A 23,812-nucleotide genomic window follows, 5' to 3' on the forward strand; every position below is an offset into this window, starting at 1 on the left:
TTGGAATAATATGATCACAGCTATCTCCATAACAAATATGTAAATGAAAAAATTGTCAAGTATATCCCAGAAGGAAAATGTAAAAAAAACACTTCTTTTACATCTTTCACACCTTCAGGATTACCAAAGTGCTTCAAAGCCAATGGATTACTTTGAAGTGTAGCTGCTTTTGTTCTCCAGGCAAACACAGCAGTAAATTCCGTGCACACTATGGTCCCAAGAATATGAATATAATAAACAACCAATAAATTTATTACTGTCTTTTGGTTGAGAATGAATGTTGATCAAGGCAAACCCCAATGTTCATCAAATGGTTGCAACAGATCCTTTATGTGCAAGGCAATATTTCAGCATCTTAAAGACTCTCTGAAAACTGTAGTCCCATGATACTTCACTCAAGTGCTAACTTTGTAGTTGTATCATATTTCTAACTGAAAGGCCATCTGAACCAAACCGACAATTAATAAGTGGTTAATCAGGGACTGAAAAAGTATTTACAAAAATTTAAAGAGTTCAATCAGGAACACATTACCAGAAAGCCTCATAACCATCCACTTCCCACACTGGCATGAAGAATAAATGAAACAGCAATGGGTAATCTTAGCATAGTACAAGATACAAAGCACAAAGTGCAGTAGTGTAAAAGTTAAGTTGATTGCCTGACAATCTAAAGGCATGAACTCAAAATATTATTGACACGAGTTCAAATCCCACCCTGGCAGCTGGAATAAATTCTGGAATTCAAAACCTATTATCAGTAATGGTGATCAGAGATTACTGGAATTCTTTAAGAGAAAGAAGTTTGCTATTCTTTGCTGGGCTGTTCTGGAGATGACTCCAAACTCTCACCCATGGGATTGACTCTTAACTTTAGCATGGCCAGGCAAACCAGTTCAAGACAATTAAAGACTGGCCTGATCAATAATGCCTGCATCCTGCAAGTGAACAAAGGGAAATATAAGTGACCAACAGGATGTGTGTAGCGCCGTGCCATTCCAATGTCTTGTGTCAATTCCCAACACCCATTATCAGATCATGTTTCACTGCCAAGCAACAAACTGTTCTCCATACATTGTGAGTGCAACAGTAGAACAGAATCCTTTCTTGAAAAAGCATTTAAAATATGCATGTTGAGATATATGTGTCCAACTTCAGCCAAAAATTATAAGTAGAATTAGAATTTTGGAAATACTAGATCCTTGACATTAATTCTCTGAAGATTGAGAAGTGTTTCTTTCAAAATACATTGGGTGGAAGATAAAGGTTTCTTGTGCCAAATATATAGAAACCAGTGTGATATAATTTGTTACATAAAACCAGATTTTGCAACTCTTGATTAGGGACCTCAGAATGTAGAGTTAGTTTGCTGGTGGATTATCTTTCCACTTGTTGTTACCTTTTTATAGATCTTACTGTTTTGGAAGACATAGAACATTGAACATAGAACCGTACCACACAGGAACAGGCCCTTTGGCCCACAATGTTATGCCGAACTAATTAATTTGGTAATCAAATGCCCAACTAAACTAATTGTTTCTGCCTACACAATATCCATATCCCTCCATTTCCTGCATATTCATATGCCTGTCTAAGAGTCGCTTGAACGCCTTTATCTTATTTGCCTCCACCATCACCCTTGGCAGTGTATTCCAGGCACCCACCACTCTCTGTGTAAAAAAAACTTGCCCCACAAATCTCCTTTGAACTTACCTCCTCACCTTAAATGCATGCCTTATGATATTAGACATTTCAACCCTGAGAAAAAGATACTGACTGTCTACCTATGCCTCTCGTAATCTTATAAACCTCTATCAGATCTCCCCTTGGCCTCTGCTGTTCCAGAAAAAACAACCCAAGTTTGTCCAAACCCTCCTGATAACACCCCTCCTTATAATCCAGGCAGCATCCTGGTAAACCTCTTCTGCACCCTCTCCAAAGATTCCACATCCTTTCTGTAATGGGGTGACCAGGATTGAATGCAATACTCCAGATGCGGTCTAACCAGAGTTTTATAAAGCTGCAACATAACCTCCCAGCTCTTGAACTCAGTTCCTCAACTAATAAAGCATGCCATACGCCTGCTTTACCACCCAATCAACCTGTGTAGCCACTTTCAGGGAGCTATGGACTTGGACCCCAAGATACCTCTGCTCATCAACATTGTTCAGGGTCTTGCCATTAACAGTGTACTGTCCTTTTTACATTTGATATCCTAAAGTGCAACTCTTCACATTTGGCTGGGTTAAACTCCACCTGCCACTTCTCTGGCCATATATGCCACTGATCTATATCCTGCTGTATCCTTTGGCAGTCTTCTATGCTATCCACAGCACCACCAATCATTGTGTCATCTGCAAACTTACTAACACGCCCATCTATGTTTTCATCCAGGTCATTTATATATATATATATATATATATATATATATATATATATATATATATATATATATATATATTTATGATATTTATGATATTTTTGTTTGTTTCTAATACATACATAGATATATATCACAAACAGTGGAGGTCCCAGTATGGATCCCTGCGGAACACCACGTGGCAGATCTACAGCCAGAATAAGTCCCATCAGCCACTACCCTCTGTCTTCTATGGGCAAGCCAATTCTGAATCTAAATGGCTAATTCACCATGGATCCCATGCATCTTAATCTTCTGGATGAGGCTCCCATGAAGGACTGTCAAACGCCTTAATAAAATCCACAGCTCTACCTTCATCAATCACCTTCGTCTCCTCCTCAAAAAACTCAATCAAGTTAGTAAGACACGACTTGCCCTGCACAAAGCCATGCTCACTCTCCCTAATTAGGCCATGGTTTTCCAAATGCTCATAAGTCCTATCCCAAAGACTCCTCTCCAGTAACTTCCCTGCCACTGACGTGAGACACCGATCTATAGTTTCCAGGATTATTCCTATTTCCCTTCTTGAATAATGGAACAACATTAGCGACTCGCCAGTCCTCCGGGATCTCACCTGTGGCTAGAGAGGGCATAAAGATATTGGTCAAGGCCCCAGCAATCACATCCCTTGCCTCTCTCAATAGCCTGGAGTATATCCTATCAGGCCCTGGGGACTTATCCACCTTAACATTCTTTAAAAGACCCAACACTACCTCCTCCTTTATCTCGAAATGCCCGAACATATTAGCATGCTCCACATTGATATCCCTATCCTCCACGTTCTCCTTGAAAAATATTGATGCAAAGTGCTCATTTAGGACATCTCTCACATCCTCCACCTCTGACACATGTTCTCTCCTTTCTCCTTGACTGTTCCTACCTTCTCCCAAGGTATCCTCTTGACAATACCATAAATTTTACAAATTATCAATGTCACTGTACAGTAGTTATAGATGGGTAACAACCACAGGAAGTAAAGCTTCCAACAGCTCAGCCAGCATCCACTAAGAGAGAAATAGAGTCAACATATCAATCAAGACCCTTCAGCAGAACTGGAAAAGTGAGAAAACTAGAATGAAAAGAAGGGAAGTCCATATTATATCCTCCCAGCATTTTGTTTTTGTCTCGGATTTCCAGCTTCTACAAGTTTTTCCTCCAGCTAGAGTTAAATATTCTATTACACCAGAGGTGAATATAAGACTAATTCAATATTGACACCAGACTAGTGAAAAACACTCTGGTCAAGAACTTTTCAAATCCACTTGACAGCAAATAGTTTAAAATCAGATGCTAACAACAGGATTTGATTTTTACATTTAGTTGAGCTGCCACATATTGTAAAATTGTCTAATTGTTCCTGTCAGTAAATCATGCTTTGAATAATGTGACAAGCCATGCTCATTCCACCAATTCACCTCTCTATTAGGTTTGGCAAAAGGTCATACTGTGCATTTATTTTGTCATTCGTACACCACTAACTCCACAGCCTTCTTGAATGGTGCAAACTAGAGAGACTGGAATAGCATTTCATGCTTTGGAAGGTATAAATCATTAAAGGGGTTAGAAGGAGGTGAAATAGACAGCAATGCTGAACACACATCACTTTTACTGGTGAGGTGTTATATTTTTCTGACTGAATTCCTCTCAAGCCTGAAGATTGTACACTTTTGTTCAATTGCTTGACATCTATGGAATATCAAGCATGTTATTAGCTTTACTGATGAATTTTTAATTACCACTTGATGTTGTTAAACTTTAGAGGTAAAGTTGTGACTGGGGGAGTGGTTGCTGGATTTAATTCACAAGAACAGGTTTGTTGACATGTGGCAAGGATTACACTTATTGAACTTTTGAGAAGCAGTGCAACTCAGCTCCTACACACCCACTTCCTGATTTAACGGGGGCGTAGATGAGTGCTAGTCAGGGATTTAATTATTGCAGGTGGTGGTTAATTACTGGCTCAATTAATGCTTTAAAGAGACATTAATGAGTCCTTTTCAAATTGTTTTGAACTTGGCCCCAAATTTAACATGCAGCATGGTTTCCTGGGGTACAGCAATAGGGATACAGAGGTGAGTTTTGACAGCAGCTCAGGTGAGTATTTCAACATTATTTATTTATTCATGTATTCATTTAGCATTTGCATGCATTCTAAGCCAAGTGGTGGCATTTCTACTGACCAGATGTTGCTCACAGAGCTCTTGGTTGAATTCAGTCAGTGGGCATGAATCCAGAATGTGTGCCACAGTTGGATCTGCACCCTAACTGCAAGCTGCTAATGGATATGTTTTGAACTGGCTCAGAACCGTCAGCTGTTTAAAAAAAAATCTATTTGTATTTGCTAAGTGCATCTCTAATGCAACTTTAAACCTTATAAAAATTCAAAGGCAGTTAAATTAATTTGCATCCAACATTGGATGTGGGGATGATGGTGCGGATTGCTTCCACTGAAGGCAGCACGCTATCTGCATGGTGCCACCAATTACATGATCACAGCATGCAATCACTGCTTACCTTACTGCATGTCTTGCAGAGGACAATATCTTGACTGACCAGCATTACCAAAAAAATAGCCAGCATACCTTATAAACAAGGAGGATGTTGATCGCTATTATTAATTACAGAAGCCAGAGCAAGTGGTGTGATAGAAATGTCAGAAGATGGCATATCCTCTTAATCAGTCCTTCTCACAATCCAATTTCCTGCTTCATACAATCTTTAGATTTTGCTGATGGCATATGCATACATCTCTTACTTTCCCCTGTCCCTCTCATCACAACTTCACCCTTATCTTCATCTGGACAGGCAAGAATTGCAGACAGGGCCTGTCATGGTGGAAGAGCGAAAAGACAATGATGACAGAAAAAACATTTCTTGATTTTAAACTCCAGCTAGCAGCTGAAATTTTGCACAATTCAACAGATAGAGATGGAGCCCACATCTGGTAAAACAACAGGCATGTGCCTATGCTCTTACTCTTACACATCATGCAACCAAACTGGACTACTGCTGCCCAATCCATGCCGTTGCAAGCTGAAACTGGGTATTCTAGACCCAGGGCTGATCAATGACATTTTCCAAGGCCATCTGGTCTCCTCTAGTGAAAGTAAGCAGCCTTCCCCCAGCAATGCTGCATCCACCAAGGTCACACTGCTTTGGACAAAGCTACATGGAAAACAAGACTAAAGGATAACAAGGAAGATTTTTTGACTTTCTACTCAATTGGTCATGCTGTGATTCAGCAATTTAGCTTGGAATATTTTGAGTTTATCTTTAATTTGTGCCTACACTGTGATTGTTAACAGAAGAGTAAGAATGTGTAGAATCATCAATGCATGAGGAATTGGGTTGTGGTTACTATAATGATAGTTGGAATAATTAGTTATTAACAGCTCATTCAGGATAAGACTTTTAAGTTTATCTCCTCTTTCCCTTTCATCTTCCTCCTGTTTCCCAGCTCTCAGTCAAAAACACTCCCATGAAGTTGAGGTGGGCAACATGCAGCTACCACCATGAATCTTGTCATCTGTGTAGTCGATTATGATTCAGGCATTAGGATAATAGTTTACATGTACCAATGTCTTTTTTTTATCTTACTTTGTGTGGCATTATGACTTTGCATGCACAATACTCACCTGTTTATCGATTGCACACCAGAGTAATGGACAGTCTTTGGTTTGTTATAGAGGCAATGTAGTCGGGATTATGATTATGTCAGGATTATAATCATTGCTCTGTTCACATACCTAATAGGCACTGTGGGAGAGACTCCCATTTGGTTGTGGCACATCTGAGTTTATATCTGAGGCAGTTGTACGTGCACAATCAATGGCATTCTGTGTCATAAACAGTCAGCAATATATATGTCCTGCTGCTTAGAGACCACCTTCCTTTCCTCTTCTTCCCTCCTGTAGCAGCTTGTCCTACTGTGCATGACCTCTGCTCAATCTGCCCCTCCTACTGTACACCAAAGGAAATTCACCCACTTCCCGTAACAACTGATCTGTGCAGAAGTCTTAGGCTCAGCACCCGCTACATGGTACCTGGTAGATTTTTAACAAGTTTACAAAATGTAAAAAAAAAAACATACTCTTGTGTAATAAACATATAAAAATCAGTTTCCAACAAGCCTGCAAGTAAATGATAATTCCTTTTAATGGCGCTGGTATCCTTCAGAAAGCATGTTCAGCTGCGCAAGATTAAAAGGTGGTGTTAGCTGGGCTTTGAAATACAAAATGGTATCTCAATCAGTCTACTTTGTATCCTTCCACTGGGTGTTAGCTGTGACTTGCACACCAAATGTGGGTGCTTGCACTAGATGCCATTTTGAAACAAAAATATTGCTTATTACACCAAAAAAATCTTGCTTTAGTATATTGAATGTTCTGCTGATAGCCTTATCATTAATTTCTAAAACCTTTTTTCATTAGGTGTATTACTGTTACAAAGCTTACATCATTATATTGAATTGTACTCTACATTTATATGATAATGCTTATCTATCCTCACTGTTAGTAATATCACATTTCCAAAGTTATAGTGAAATGGGTTTTAATTTATTTCAATTCCAGCTTAGTTGATGAAAATGCCTATAATTATTGTATCCTTAACCATCCTATTATTATAAATGTTGTATATTTCTTCTAAAATATCCATCATGCATAAATGCATAAGCCTCAATGTTATACACCAATTAAATGTTTACAAATTCAGGAAATCTGATTATTTGCAGCTGATAAGCTTTACTCAACATTTTTGGATTGGAGAATTAAAGGAATTTTTGACATAGTGTACAACGTTTAATTTGTTGGGCCTATGTCAGATGAAATTGGCTTCCTTTTCTTTGCATTACACTCCTGCATGCTTCTTGACACCCAGGAGGGTTTATATTTGGGATATCCACTTTTGTTCTTAGAGGGTGCATATTTACCCTAAACACTCTCTACCTCCTTCTTGAATGTCACCTATGGCTCTGCTGCATAGGTATTTTCCCAAGCACTCTTGCTCAATCACCTGTCAGGTTTACCAAAACTGGCTTTAACCCTGATTGTGAACCTTTCCCATTATTGTGCTGAATCGAAGTGAATTAAGATCATTGTCACAAAAGACTCTTCTATTGATACTCATTCCAACTATCTAGCTTCATTCAGAAATATAAAGCCAGAAAAGTCCTCCCCTCACATTCGCCTTGCTACCTATAGTAGTAGTTTTCTTCAATATATTTCAGATTTTTTCTGATATATGTGTAACACTATTTCTGGTGCAGTTAATGTTTCTATTATGGTTTTTTAATATGCCTCCTACCTTTCCAAGATATTAGTTAAGGCAAAAGAACACAGTGTAGTAATTAGGGAAACAGACCAACTTGAATTTCTATTTTATTTTATCAAAGTACAGTATTTTTTCTTTTATCATTTTATATAAGTGAAGCAGTTGAGTTTCAAACTTCTGTCTAATATCAATCCACTGCTTCACGGAACATTTTACTTAAATTAAGACATCATTTATGAAAAGATTACGACGTTAAAACTGAATTAATTAATTAATTATAGAAATCAACACACCCTTTGTTTGACCTCAATATAAACATATTCCAGACATTTCAAATACTTTCATTGAATGACTTGTCTCTCAGGGAACATTAAGGAATTAAATAATTTCAGTCAAATTTCATATGGCGAAGTACGATAGTTTGAAACATTTTAAAAATATTTTGAATCTGTGAATTGTTTGTAAAATCGTGTTTAATTTACATAAGTAAGTGTGACTCTATTTTAATTTTAATTATGAAGAAATTGATGTGTTCTTGGTGTTTATTTGTCCCTACAGCATTACCTACTAAGCAAACATACGTCAGCTACAGTAATCATGCAATCTGAATAAACATGACACTCCCTAAGGGTCTTTCGAGATTTTGCAGTGAAGAAAGACAGATGCATCTTTGGTCTGGATATCCACTTACAGATGCCAGCAAGGGCCATTGCAGAGTTCCTAACAGACTGATAGTAAAAGGATTGTATCCAAGCTTAACATTCATTGGGAGACCCAAAATATCAAGATGACAAACTGCACGGAAGGAGGATGACAATTCCTGAATCTTTTGATTCCTTGATGATTTGTCAACAGAATTAACTCCCTTTTAAATCTTGTGAAGTTGTCCGTGATTGTGTCAGAGTTGTTTTTATTTCTATTGATTTTGAACTTAATCTATGTGTTGCAAAATGAAATATGTCTAAGTGCTCACCAAATAGATGACAAGTTAATGTATGTGACAAACTGACTGAAAAATGTCTGCTTTATGTCCTGACCAATCAAAAGTACAGTGCCTGGTTGTTTATGAATACGTAATGGAAAGTGTAGAGCATGTTCATTTTTATACAAAAGAGTTTCTAATAAAATAGTGTTTTGCAACTCTGTGGGGTTTCTTTACAGTGAATAGAATCTTTTGAGTGAATTGTATGACAGTGGATGTATTCTGCACATTGAAATGAGTTTTCCCCTTCTCTTTGTTCTATTCCTGTAGGTGGAGTACTTGAAATTGCAATAACTAACCTCTTAATGAGGTTGATAGTTGGTAGGACAAAGCTAAAGAATTAATTCAAACTTATCAGACATAAGTTTAAGCCATATTTGTCTCATGCATACCACTCCCAACCAATTAGTTCATGTGTATTTTCTGTCAAAATTGGATAATGCTTCTACTTTATTTAAGTATAATCAGGATTTTGTTTTGCTTTAACATAAATATCAGTTTTGTCTTATGCCTTTATCTTAAAATATAAGAGGCAATTAGTTTCAACAATATGGGCATGTCAACCCCAGTAAACAAATCATTCTTCGATTAATCAGTTAATAATGGGCAGAAAACATTTTCTTTTTAATTAGTAGTTCTTATGTTCTTCCTATTTCTTTAAAATGTCTTGATCTTCTATTTTTGCCAACATGATTGGAAATGCTAAAGTAGCTGAACACTGAGCACAACGACAGCTTGCACGTTAGAATTCCTTCTGATATCTTACATTGTTACAAGAGACCGTGGTGGCTATGGAGTTATAGCAGACACCAAACTGAAGATAACTGATTAATTTGAGGCAAAAATCAAGGGGAAAGCAGGTGAAATGTGATCTGGTTATGCCTATTTTCCTGGTGGAAACTGGATGCAAAATGGTTTGGTCTGGAGGCCTAAACTTCCATGTCTAAACAAACATTGACAGCATATCAGTTCAAACAGTCTAGTAGCATTCCCAGCAAGCAGTCATGCAGCTGTAAATAAGGATTTATCAATTTACCTTGAGCATAGCAGTGTTGAGTAGACCATGTTTTGGATTAGCCCATTTCCAAGCCTTTAAATAATAATTTCAACATGGAAGACACAGTTGACTGCCATTTGCACACCTACTCGATTGACTCCCACTTATCATCTGTCTGAGATCTCAGTATCCTGATTCTGTTTCTCTCTTTCTCTCTCTCACTAGAATTTACGGCTGCCTTAGGGGTATATATCTGTTGCACATAAGTTATTGTTGCAATGCTAATGAGGCTGGTGGAGTAATATATAACTGGTCTCATTAGGCCGAATTTCAGTGTAATCACTGGGCCATAGTTTCTCGACCACAATGAGATATTTAGCAACACACTGTGAATATAGGAAAGAATTTCAAAGGACCAGATGTTAATAGAAATAAATAAAATGATTTTTTTTGTTGCACATTTGGTGTTCTCAAATCATTCAGAAAGGTTTTTGAGTGGTAGTTATTCAGTTGCAAAACTTGGCAGTTAACTTTTGGACTAAGATCTCACAAAGAGTAGTAAGATATGTTGGCAAGTATACCTCCCTCTTCTTTTTTAAATAATGCAATTGGATCCTTTACATCTCCCTGAATCAACGAAGACCAAACTTCCAATTAGATGTTCATACTTGACACATGGCAAGGCTTTTGGAATCTAAAGCTAGTGTGTGTAACATTATTAATTTGCTAGTGCCGTGATAATTAATGTCCCTAGGTGTTGCTATCATTAGTGTTTCCACTTTGGAATTTACTATCAGATTTATTGAGGTAACTGCCCAGAAATGCCAAATTAGATGTGACATTACTGTCACCTCAGATCATTTGTGCTGAGGAACCAATGATACATTTCAATTTTATGAAAAGGAAATTAAGAGCCTTATTAAACATTCATCTAAATTTGAAATAGTTAACATCAATTATGTTCAATTATTCTTGGTCCCTGTGCTCATGGTTATTAGATATTTTTCAATATCTCAGCAAATTCACAAGCTTATTACCATGCACCAGTTAGATGTGATGCAATTTTTACCTGGTATCTTAATGCCTTGAAACTGTAAGGTGCCTCCCAAATCTTTGAACACGAGAAGGCAGCAAGCTTTTATATCTTCAGTAACCTTCTAGTGGCTGGTCCAAATGGCAACTCCATTATAATTACAATTAAAATTTAACAATTAGATGCCTCTAAATGCTGCTTTTGTTTTCTTAATTACTGTTTTTTTTGATTTTCCTAAGATTCTTGCTGAATTGTAAGCACTGTTGCATAGTTCTAAATTTTGTTTTATCCATAGAAAATGAGTCAAAAATAAGTTATTTTGAATAAATTACTTTGCTGGCAGCAAAGTAACTTCTTCAACCTCATTGTGGACAGACTGCTCTTCTGAGTCTGGAGTTGTAGATGCAACTAGACATTATTCAATCAATACAAAGATGCAGATGAGAATCTCCCAGAGAAGACACTGAGTTTTATAAGGCTAAAAACCAAAGACAATGACTGAAAATCAACCAGTTGCTATCATGACCATTTATAATTCTTGTTAGTGAACAGATTACATCTCATTCTCTTGCTTCAGGTATGAGATAGAAGCTTCCTTCCCCTTCCTCCCCCTTCACGTGAGCGCGCGTGCATGCACACACACACACACACACACACACACACACACACACACACACACACACAAAGTTATCTTGATTTTCTAATTATATCAAATTCCGACATTTTCATGTGCATGCAGACAAAGCCATTCAGCCCATCCACATATGGTCCCTCAGCCATATCTTATTTGTGGTCCTGTCCCTCTGATGCAATGCACTGTTATGTTGATTGACATATATAATCATGTCAATACTGAACTACATATTCTCCTGTCTCAAATTGGCTGTTACATTTCTTAGCTTGGTCAAGTAACCCACCATACTTCAGGATTAAGTTACGTTCAGTTGATTAGAGTACATATTCAAAGTGACATTCTGACCATTAGTATTTAAGTACAAACTACAGTGATGACTGAAAGGATTGGATGCTGGTGTTTGTGGATAATATGTCTCCAGTTCCTTCTTTACTAAACCATATCTACAAACTATGTCCAGCAGTAATAGACCATTTACAAGACTGAAAGGAAATTCCAAAGAAAAGTAATTCCAAGGTATAATAATAAACTATGGATCAAAAAAGGAAAGTATCTTAAAGTTAGTTATACATAAAATGTACATCTAATTTATGTAGAGCAATATTAAATAGTGGAAGGTTTTATCTTGCAATAAGGATGGACAAAAAGCTGGATGTATGTAATGTCTTTCATGACTTCAGTCTCTCAATACACTTCTTTTCCAGCCAAGTGTTTCTTTGTCAATTTCATGCATTACTCTTCCAGGAAAGTGTATTGTTGCTAAAAGTTTTGGATGAGACACAGTCTCACAAACAATAGTGTGATAAATTGTGAGGCTGATGGATAAGTACTATTTAGGACACCTCTGCTTTGCTGCTTCAAATGCTACCGTGTGATCCTTTACAACCATGGTGCCTTAGTTTAATATCTTGCCTGAAGGATGCATCTCCAACTGCACAGCAATTACTCTGTACAATATGAAATGTCCAGGATTTGAACACAATCAACATGGAGGCAAGAGTCCTTTTGCAAAGTTAAATATGGGACCCCTATCTACCAGTCCAATTCTGATTCAATTTACAGTCAAGAAATATTCTGTTTTTCTTCAGCACCTGGGAATCAGGAAGTCAAATAATGCGGATACTCCCATTTGTGATTACCACAGAAATGATCCAGGAATTATGTGCTTTGCTAAGGAAATCCAGCAGCTATTTTCTTGGTAAGTACACCATTGACATTGAAGGTAGCCATTAACCTAATTACATTAATTCAAGACGGAGACAGGGCATACTAGAAACACCTGTAATTGTTCTGGGTATGGCTGTATGATTGATACATTGCTGAAAAGAACTGACGAACATTTCATATTCCCATCTTTTCATAATCACCTGCAGAGAAATTAGATTGCCCAGTGCTTTGGATGGTATGTGATTCTGTTTTTGAAAAAAAAAGAATGGCTTGTGAAGAGCATTATTTTCATTCTAAGTTCCATTATGTGTCTGACGTGTGATGTATTTTGCACCTTAGGTCTGATACCCAGCAATTTGCAACATAAATGTAGCTGCCACCTCCATAATTTTCATTGATACAGCAGGATGCAGATGAGCTGGAAAGTTGGGCAGAAGGTGGCAAATGGAACTTAATTCTGACAAGTTTGAGATGATGCATTTGTGGAGTTCAAATTCTGTTAGGACAGTTTGAGTAAATGGCAGGGAATTTAGGAGCATTGATGCACAGTGAGACCTTGGGATGCAAGCTCCCTAAAAATGACAACACAGGTGGATAAGATATTGAAAAAGGCAATTGGTATGCTAAACTTCATAGTCTGAAGTATTGACTCTGGGCATTGGGACGTCATGTTGCAGGTATTCAAAACATTGGTTAGACAGCACTTGGAGTATTGTGCACAGTTCTGGTCTCCACGTTACAGAAAGGATGTGGTAACAATAGGGAGAGTGCAGAAGAGATTCACCAGAAAATTACTTGGAATGGAGGGCTGTAGTTATGAGGAGAGATTGGATAGGCTGCATTTATTTTCACTGAAACCTAGGAGGCTGAAGGGTGATCTTACAGAGGTTTACAAAATTATGAGAGGTATAGATAATATAGATGGTCAGAATCTTTTCTCAGGACAGGGTAGTCTAGAACTGGAGGGCACAGGTCTAAGGTGAGAAGGCAGAAATTTAAAGGGGATCGGCGGGTTAGGTTTTTCATACAGAGAGTGGTCGATATTTAGAAGGTAGTGGAGGCAAATAGTATTATAATACTTAAAGGCATTTGGATAGGAAAAAAGTACAGGGATATAGGCCTAATGCAGGTGTGGGGTTGGTGTAGATGGACATCATGATCAGTATGGACAAGGTGGCCTGTTTCTGTGCTGTATGTTTTTATGATTTTTTATGACAGTTAGCACAGAGTAAACGGAAGGGTGTTGGTGCAGAGGAAATTGACGTTCAGCATATTGGAGTGGCAGTCAGATCAATAGGTCATGAAAAGGTTAGCCCACAAGGGGCATTTTGGATAGTCTCCTTCTTTGCTCTTACTCCTTGTCAGCCTTTCCTGCTGTTGTAGAGTAATCAATGATGACCCTGTGCAGCATGCAGGAGTCTATCATTAGTCTTCCACTCAGTCAGCTGAGTTACCAAGTCTGGTAGTTGCTTCAGGGAGTCAATGTTCTGCTTAATCACATTTGTGAGGCAACATGGCTTTTGTTGTACGTTCTGAAATATTCATGAACGTTCTTCATATCTCTGCCATAGGCACTGCAGCAACAAGAAATGACACTAGAGCAACTTCCATGTGAAAATCTCATGTTCAAATGGCAACTTCCACATGGCATTGATGCAGCAGCTTTCAGAAACAGCAATATGTTGAGTTAAACATTTTGCCAGTGTTCTTTCATAAGGCTGTCAGTTCAATATTAAAAAAGTAGCTGAAAATAAATCAGCTTCTTTTAATTATTGTCTATTAAAAGCATTTGTGCCTCTTTCACAATTTATTGATACCCTGATTTAATCATTTTGAAAAAATACATATTGATTAATAATGATTTCGATTCTTGTAAATAATACTGTCGAACAGCCCTGTGACCTTGCTCCAATACTTTTCTCAATCTTTCTCACCACAGTTTTGCACCTCACCTCCAACATACAGCCTGTGCTAATGTCAATTGATATGGGACAGCGCTATGCTGATACTTATGTGCATAACATTATGCAGCACATGACGGGCAAACTCTCAGCTTCCAAAGAAACACAAACAGATATCACCTAATATCTGAGTGTTACAGCAGGTGCTCAGACATCAACCTGGCAAACAAAGACTGTTGCCACATGACTCTGGATCAAAGCATCTTTGAGGGTTTCAGGCACTCAAGTGTCCTGTTCCCCAATAGATTGCTGGGATGGTATTGATACTGTTCCACCAGAATGTGAATCAACTACCATCTTTAAGGAATATTGCAGTAATGTATATTATTCACAAAGAAATATATACAATTGAATATAGATTGCTGATAGCTGTTCTCTATCAAGCCAGCAGGGGTCATAGTGCTTTTGAGGATTATCTTGTTTTTTGATCTTTGGCAGACACCATTTTGGTTGATCTCAGGATTCATATTCCCATCATTGACACTCAGCCAGCCTTCTTGGAATGCTGTCATTCCTGGTGAATCTAGAGTCTGAAGATGAGACCACATGGGCCTACTCTGACATTGAAGGCTCTTTGTAAATGTGTCCACTGAAAGTCAGCAGCTTTCCATCACCTATGGTGCAGCCATTTGGGTAACACCGTGAAGAGGCAGTTGAATGGCAAACAACACACAAATGAGAGGCAATTAAAGGTATGTGCCTTCATGCTTAGTCAATGTTTATATGTTTAGTCCTTGATAGAAACCAGAATGATCATCTGTTTGGGTTATATTCATCAGGTGTGCTCCTAGAGCCACATTAAATATGCATCTAATCCAGAGACATTTCTGGTCAGTGGTGATCTCCAGAATGTTGATGGTGGCAAATCATCAATAGGAATAAAAAGGAGTGTCAAGCAGAAATAGTTAGATTCTCTTCTGTACAAGGTGATCATTGCTTGACAATTATGTGACACAAATGATATTTTCAATCTGTCAGCCCAAATATGAATGCTCAAAGTGCTGGAGGAACTCAGCAGGTCAGGCAGCATCTATGGATGTCCAGATGAAGGGTCTCGACCCAAAACATCTGCTTGCCATTTTCCTCCATGCATTCTGTTTGACTTGCTGAGTTCCTTCAGTACTCTGTGTGTTCCTCCAGATTCCACCGTCTGCAGTCTCCTGTTCCTCCAGGTATGAATGTTGTCCAGTTCCTGTTGCATGAGAGTACAGACTGCTTGATGACCTGGGACTTGGCAATTTATCTCCGCTCCTCATGGGAAACGCAAAGTGAAAGCATCACTTCCTGACAGCATGGCCTCTCATTGAATCCTCCCTTGATTTTCTTCTTCCTGCAAAGCAATTAAGACCAGATGATGGAGAACCCAGCAAGCCAGTACAGATTGAGAGAACCCCTCAGGATTTAAATGAAGGGTGCTTCAAGGATGGTTGAGGTAGCTAATTCATTACTTCAACACGTCAATTGTGTATTCGGTGGTACTGCCCAGGTGGATAATAAGACCATCTGCTTTCCTGAGAGGTCCTCGCATCAGTTAGGGGTCAGGGCATTGACAGGATGTCCAATGTCTCCAAGCAGCCACCCACTGGTCTGTAATGGGGCTGGAAGTAAAGAATATATTGTTAATTTCTGCAAGGTGGAGGTGACATGTGAACTCAGAGCTTATCTGTCATTGGCTCTATGGATCTTCTGGAGGTGGTCAAAACTGCTTAATCATTTAGAGAATTAAAACCCTTGTAGTTCCTGTACATTAAGATGGTATCCTTAAAGTGATGCTAGTGCGTTTATCCACAGCATTTATAAAGCACGACTTACTCAAAATGAATTTTCTTGTTCCTAACAGCCTCTGTGACTCCCTAATGCAACACTGGGCAGTATGTTCCATTCACTGGCGATATTGTTACCACCTACCCAATTGCACTGAGGCAAAACATTCATGCCCCCATCATCTCTGCAGTCAGAGGCAACATGGTCAATGCATGAATCTGTTGGAGTGACAATGGCTCTAGCATATGACAGATCTCAGTCTCCATGAATCTGGAAAATCAGAGTGTCCAATGTCATTGCTCCCTTGTCAAGGGCACACCAGACATTTGCTTCCTGAAGATTCACTACACCTTAATGGCCAGAATCCTTCTCCCTGTACTTGCATGAATACTTTCGGCATGTTGCCCTCCTATATGGTTCCTCACTGCTCATCATGGTGGAGGCTCCAGGACATGGCCACCAATGCACCTTTTTGTGCCAATCGAAGGATAATTCATGGGATAATTGGAGATTCCAGCCTTAACCTCAGAAATAACTTCAGTTGTGTCAAACTGAACTCTAAATCAGGCATTGAGGATCGCCTTAAATGGCACTGATGCGGGAGTGGACAGGTGGTTCCAACTGATGGTTTACACGGAACCTGTGCACAATTAACACAAAGGCATTTATGGATCATCATTAACTATCTGGCTATCAAAGCTGTTACTGTAAAGCATTATCAACTGCCAGTTCTATCTATTTAGAGTCATAGAGTCACGGAGTATTAAGGCACAGAAACAGGCTCTTCAGCCCAACTTGCCCATGCCCATCTAAGCTAGTCCCATTTGCCCACATTTGGCCCATATCCCTATGCACCTTTCCTATCCATGAAACTGTCCAAATAACTTTTAAATGTTGTTATTGTACCTGCCTCAACCACTTCCTTTGGCACCACCTTCTGTGTGAACAAGTTGCCCCTCAGGTCCCTTTTAAATCTTACCCCCTCACCTTTAACCTATGATCTCCAGATTTTGATCCCTTTTCCTGAGAAAAAGATTGTGTATATTCACTTTATCTATGCCCCTCATGATTTAATACACCTCTATAGGATCACCCCTCACTCCAAGGAATAAAGTCCTAGCCTGTCCAACCTCTCCCTATGACTCATGCCCTCGAGTCCTGGCAACATTTTCATAAATCTTCTTTGCACTCTTTTCAACTTAATGTTTTTTTTACATAACTGGGTAAGCAAAAGTGTACACAATACTCCAAATGCGGCCTCACCAACATCTTGTACAACTACTTCAAATGCAGCCTCACCAACGTCTTGTACAACTTTCTGTGCAAGTATACAATGCACATTAATTTGCTGAGTGCCATGAATCACCAATCTCAGAAAAATTTGGAGCCAAATTACTACCAATAAAACATTGAACAGCTTAATTCTTCAGCTGTTATACTCTTTTATACTGTTTTATACTGTTATACTACTTTAAAAAGTATACTTTCAGATGACTTTTTCTTTCAACCTGTAATATTCTAACCTGACAAACAATAGGACCATAACATCATAAGCAATTCCAGGTTAATAACCATATAATATGTTATAAATTTAATTGCACCTTTTAGCTTGTCATTACAATGACTCTGTATTTTGAAATATGCAAAATACCCATTGCAGTCGATCTATATGGTCTCCCATGAGGTTTTTATGGAATCTTATGAAAAGGTTAAGCAATAAAAGTTATGCTTTGGGGAGGCTTTAATGCCCTAAACAATTAGAGAAATTTTGTACTTTATGAACAGCATGGTATTTTCAAAGATAACAACTTTGTATCCATTCTATCACATAAAAGAATATTACCTATAAATTCCTGACCAGTTGTTAGTGCTACATGTGCTATGTATTAACAGTTGAAATGAATTTTGGAAGTGGAATGGAATGCACTATTGCTATTACGTAGTGCAGTTAATGTTGCTGACTGGGAATGAATTTCTATGCAGATTTCTTTTGACACTAATATTCTAGTCAGACGTGTAAACCATTAAGAAGGTTGGTGAAAACCCTTGTAAAATTTAACAATTGAATGGAAAATGTTGCAACAATGTTTGCAATGTGAAAAGGATAATAATTAGTCATACTTTGTATTTTGTTTTTATCCTTGCAGAAATATAATTTCAAATGGTGCATTACACTTGAGACTTGAATCACAAAGATTCAAAACAAAACTGTTTTAAAAATATTCTCCCAGCCTTTGTGTTTATCAACCCTTTGCCCTATAGCTGTTTCTTCAAACATTTGCTATTTGACAGATTGAATCTGTTGTCAGAAAATGTTACTAATATTTCAAACGGTTCAAGTCAGATTGACCAGTTTCAATACATATTGTGTTGTCATGATCTGTCTAAGTGCATGTGGATGGGGAAACTGTTTTACTATGTTATTAAGTTATATCTTAGAAGCACATTTTTCTAAGTCCACATACCTGAATGTTAGAACCCAGACACCATCATTCAACAGCTATCTGAAAATGTCATTGCTAGACCTTCTGAATCCTCCTGAGAAATGTAGTTTGAAATGAGTTCAGTCTTTCTTTCTCTTCAGATAAATAAGTTTGATCCTGCCTTAACCTGACCTTAGAACATGTACTCTGCTGTGGTCATTGGATAACAGGCAAGAACATTTGCTAATCTTTTCTTTCCCTACTTCAAGAACACTGAAGTTAATTGTAATGTCCTAGGATTAACCTTGTTGAAAATAACTAATATAGCACATGCCAGGATCAAAAGGTGAAATTTCATGATGTATACAGTTTGACAACATGCATCTTGATATATTTACCCACTCATTTTTTTAAAGATATGACGAAGAAATTGTACATTTGAAAATACATTTGTTTAGCAATTTCCTGTTCATAAGGTCAAATATTACATAGCAGAACCTTCTGCCTTTGAAATCCATGGCATTGAAATCAACCTTGATTGTTGGAAGAAGTGCAAGTGAATCACTGTTTCACCTGGATTGACTGTCTCGGTCCCTGGACAGTGAGAAAGAAAGAAATAAGAGGACAGATGTTGCATCTTTTGCAGTCGTAAGGGAAAGTATCAGGTCTTCCACCTTAAGCAATGATTCACTTGCACCTCTTCCAGTCTAGTGTACTGAATTTGGTGCTCACAATGTAGTCTTCTCCACATTGGAGAAATCAAATGTAGATTGTGTGATTGCTTTGTGGAGCATCTACATTTGGTCCACAAGAGTGAGACCAAGCTTGTGGTTGCCTGCAACTGTAATTCACTATCTCACTTCCACTCTGACCTTTCTGACTTTGGCATTCTCTACTAGTACAATAAGACCCAACACAAGCTTAAATAACAACACCTTCTGTCTAGGCAACCTTCCAAACTCAATATTGAATTTTCCAACTTTAAGTAACTCGGTCTTTTTTCGGTATGTATCAGAACTGGCTATTTCTGCAAGTCATCATTTTGGCTCAGTATTTCTTATTCTATTTTATATTGTCTGGCCTGTCAGATATGTCCCACAACCTACTATTACACAAAAAAGGAAGCTTACTGCAGCCATTAACCCATTTGGACTCACCCTACTGGAGATATTTACTTTGTTCCACTCAGATCCCCCACCCCCATCCTTTCTCCAACTCTCCCAATTCTGACAGTGTCTCAGACCTAAAATGTCAGTTGTATCTCAGTTGATTGCATTCTCACCTCTGTGCAAAGGTTGTGGGTTCAAATTCCGCTCAAAGATTTAAACACAACTATCTAGCTTGACAGAGGAGACACCAGAGAATGCAGATGCTGGAATATGGAGCAACGAACAATCTGCTGGAAGAACTCAGTGGATCAAGCAACATCTGTGGGAGGAAAGGAATTGTCAAGGTTTCAGATCGAAATCCTGCATCAGTCCTGATACATCGACCCACAATGTTGATTATTCCTTTCCTCCCAAGGATACAGCTCAATCTTCTGAGTTCTTCTAGCAGATTGTTTGTTAATCTATCTTGACAATTCAGAACACGACAGAGAAAGAGATACTCAGTGAGAGATTCCTTTGATCAGATTAGCCAAACAAAGACTATGACTACCCTCTCAAATAGACCCAACAGACCCAATGGCTTTATTTTGAAACAGAGAAGGTAACTAGTCAACTTTTATCCCGTAAACACTTTTATCATAGATTATTGGGCATCAGAACACTGTCATTTGTGACAGGAGAAGGATGTGGAAGATAGTGACATCAGTGTGAAGCATGCTAATGTGCTAGGGCATTTCGAGATAGAGAAGGAGGTAGTGTTGGGTCTCTTAAAGACATTAAGGTGAATAAGTCCCCAGGGATATACCCCAGGTTATTGAGAGAGGCAAGAGATGAGATTGCTAGGGCCTTGATCAAGATCTTTGTGTCCTCTCTAGCCACGGGTGAGGTCCCAGAGGACTGGCAAGTCGCTAATGTTGTTCCATTATTCAAGAAGGGAAATGGGGATAATCCTGGAAACTATAGACTGGTGAGTCTCACGTCAGTGGCAGGGAAGTTACTGGAGAGAATTTTTAGGGATAGCGTTTATAAGCAATCGGAAAACCTTGGCCTAGTTAGGGATGGTCAGCTTGACATTGTGCGAGGCAAGTCGTGCCTTACTAACTTGATTTGAGTTTTTTGAGGAGGTGACAAAGCTGATTGATGAAGGTAGAGCTGTCGATATTGTCTATATGGATTTTAGTACTGCATTTGACAAGGTCCCTCATGGGAATCTCATCCAGAAGGTTAAGATGCATGGAATCCATGGTGACTTGGCCATTTGGATTCAGAACTGGCCTGCCCATAGAAGACAGAGGATAGTGGTCAATGGGACTTATTCTGACTGGAGGTCTGTGACTAGTGGTGTTCCGCAGGGACACCTACTGGGACCTCTGCTGTTGTGTTATGCATAAATGACCTGGATGAAAACATAGATGGGTGGGCTAGTAAATTTGCAGATAATACAAAGATTGGTGGTGTGTGGATAGTGTAGAAGACTGCCAAAGGATACAGCGGGACATAGATCAGTTGCAGATATGGCAGAGAAATGGCACATGGAGTTGAATCTAGCCAAAGAGAAGCAAAGGACTACAGATGCTGGAATCTAGATGAAAAACACTGTGATACTGCTGGAACTCAGCAGGCCAGGCAGCATCTGTGTAGAAAAGCAGGCGGTCAACATTTTGGGTCAGGACCCTTCTTCAGGACTGAAGATAGGAAAAGGGGAAACCTAATACATAGGAGGGAAAAGCAGAGCAGTGATAGGTGGACAAAAGAGGGGAGGTGGGGTGGGCACAAGGTGGTGATAGCTGGATGCAGGTAAGAGATAGTGATAGGCAGGTGCAGGGGAGGAGGGGAGAGCAGATCCACCAGGGGATGGGTCAAAGGTGAGGATGAGAAGGGGGGGGTAGAAAAAAGAGAGATAGGCTAAGAATGGGAAGAAAAGAAGAGGCAAGGTTGGGGTGGGTGTGGGGATTACTTAAAGTGGGAAAATTCAATGTTCATGCCATTAAGCTGCAAGGTTTCAAGACAGAAAATGAGGTGCTGTTCCTGCAGTTTGCGCTTGGAATTCTCCGACCCAACCTGACATCAAATGAGCTGACAAAGGTAGTGCCGTGGTAGTCTGGAGTACTGACCTCTACCTTACAGAGGCCAGATACCAACTCTTGGACACTTCCTCCTACCTACCCCTGAACCATGACCCCACCAAGGACCACAAGGACATTATCTCCTGCACCATCACCTCGTCTGGCATACTGACCTCATCACCTCGGGAGATCCCCCCCCCCCCCACAGCTGCCAACATGATAGTCCCGCAACCTAGGACTGCCTGCTTCTACCTCCTCCCCAAAATCCACAAGGAGGACTGTCCCAGCAGACCTATTGTCTCAGCATGTTCTTGCCCCATGGAGCTCATATCTTTATATCTGGACACTATCCTGTCCCAACTGGTCCAATCCTTTCCCACCTACGTCGGTGATATATCACATGCTCTCCAACTCTTCCATAGCTTTAAGTTCTCCGGCACGCACAACCTCACCTTCACCATGGAAATCCAGTCCCTATATACCTCCATTCCCCATCATGATGGTCTCACCGCCCTCCACTTCTTTCTTGACCAGAGACAGAACCAGTCCCCTTCCATTAACATTCTCCTCCGCCTGGCTGAATTTGTCCTCAGCCTAAATAACTTCACTTTCAATTCCTCTCACTTTCTACAGATCAAGGGCATAGCCATGGGCCCCAGCTATGCCTGCCTCTTTGTTGGCTACATTGAATAGTCTGTGTTCCAAGCCTGCTCTGGCCCTATTCCTCAACTCTTTCTCCGCTATATCGATGACTGTGTTGGTGCCACCTCTTGCACCCATGCAGAACTTGGCAGTTTCATAGATTTTGCCACTAACATTCACCCTGCTCTCCAATTCACTTGGACTATCTCTGACACCTCTCTCTCCTTCCTCGAACTGTCCATCTCCATCTCAGGAGATTCCTTATCCAGCGACATCTTCTACAAACCCACTGATGCCCACAGCTACCATGATTACAGCTCCTCCCGCCCTGTCCCTTGCAAGGACGTAATCCCTTTTTCTCAATTTCTCTGCCTCCGCCACATATCGTCCCATGATGAGGCTTTTCACTCCAGGAAATCCGAGATGTCTAACTTCTTTACTAACCGTGGCTTGCCCCGACTGTGGTTGAGAGAGCACTCACCCGTACCTCTGCCATTTCCCGCACCTCGGCTCTCACCCCCACCCCCCCAGACCCAACAGGGATAGGGTCCTCTTTGTCCTCACATTTCATCCTACCAGCCTACATATCCAACACATTATTCTTTGTCACTTCCACCATCACCAACGGGACCCCACTACCAAGCATATCTTCCCCTCCCCACCCGTTTCTGCCTTTCTCAGGGACTGCTCTCTCCGTGACTCCCTCGTTCACTCCTCCACCCTCCCCCACCCATCCCACTCCCACCCCAGGAACCTTCCATTGTCCCCGTCATAAGTGCAACACCTGCCCCCACATCACCTCCATCATCTCCATCCAGGGACCCAAACAGTCCTTTCAGGTGAGACAGAGATTCACCTGCACCTCCCTTAATATCATCTACTTCATTTTGCTGCTAAAAATGTAGCCTTCTTTACATTGGTGAGACTAAACACAGAATAGGGGACCATTTCGCAGAATACCTGCATTCTGTCCGTAGCCGCGATCTGCATCTCCCTGTTGCCAGTCACTTCAACTCCCCCTCCCACACTATTACAGACCTGTCAGTCCTTCGCCTCCTCCACTGCCAGAAGAATTCCAAGCGCAAACTGGAGGAACAGCACCTCATTTTCCATCTTGGAACCTTGCAGCCTAATGGCCTGAACATTGAATTCTCCCACTTTAAGTAATCACCACACCCACTCCCTTAAACCCACCCCCAACCATGCCTCCTCTTTTCTTCCCTTTCCTAGCCTCTCTTTTTTTTCTACCCGCCTTTTTTACTCCTTACCTTTGACTCATCCTCTGGTGGAACTACTGTCTCCTCTTCTCCCGCACCTGCCTATCATTATCTCTTCCCTGCATCTACC

General features: G+C 39.8%; 1 protein-coding gene across 8 annotated transcripts in view; it reads left to right on the forward strand.

The window, feature by feature from the left end:
* Positions 1 to 10,234, forward strand: part of LOC127580822 (metabotropic glutamate receptor 4-like) — a 903,581-nt gene extending 893,347 nt beyond the window's left edge. For 6 of the 8 annotated variants that reach the window (XM_052034744.1, XM_052034738.1, XM_052034737.1 and 3 more), the window contains one exon: positions 8,246 to 10,234. In XM_052034744.1, the coding sequence (XP_051890704.1) occupies positions 8,246 to 8,295 (50 nt within the window). In that variant the 3' untranslated portion in view covers positions 8,296 to 10,234. Of the gene's footprint in view, positions 1 to 4,452; positions 4,511 to 8,245 lie in introns of all 8 variants that reach the window. The other 2 variants (XM_052034740.1, XM_052034741.1) reach the window with 2 other exon arrangements.
* Positions 10,235 to 23,812: the final 13,578 nt, after the last annotated feature.

Source organism: Pristis pectinata, chromosome 20, assembly GCF_009764475.1.
Source record: "Pristis pectinata isolate sPriPec2 chromosome 20, sPriPec2.1.pri, whole genome shotgun sequence".
NCBI lineage: Eukaryota > Metazoa > Chordata > Chondrichthyes > Rhinopristiformes > Pristidae > Pristis > Pristis pectinata.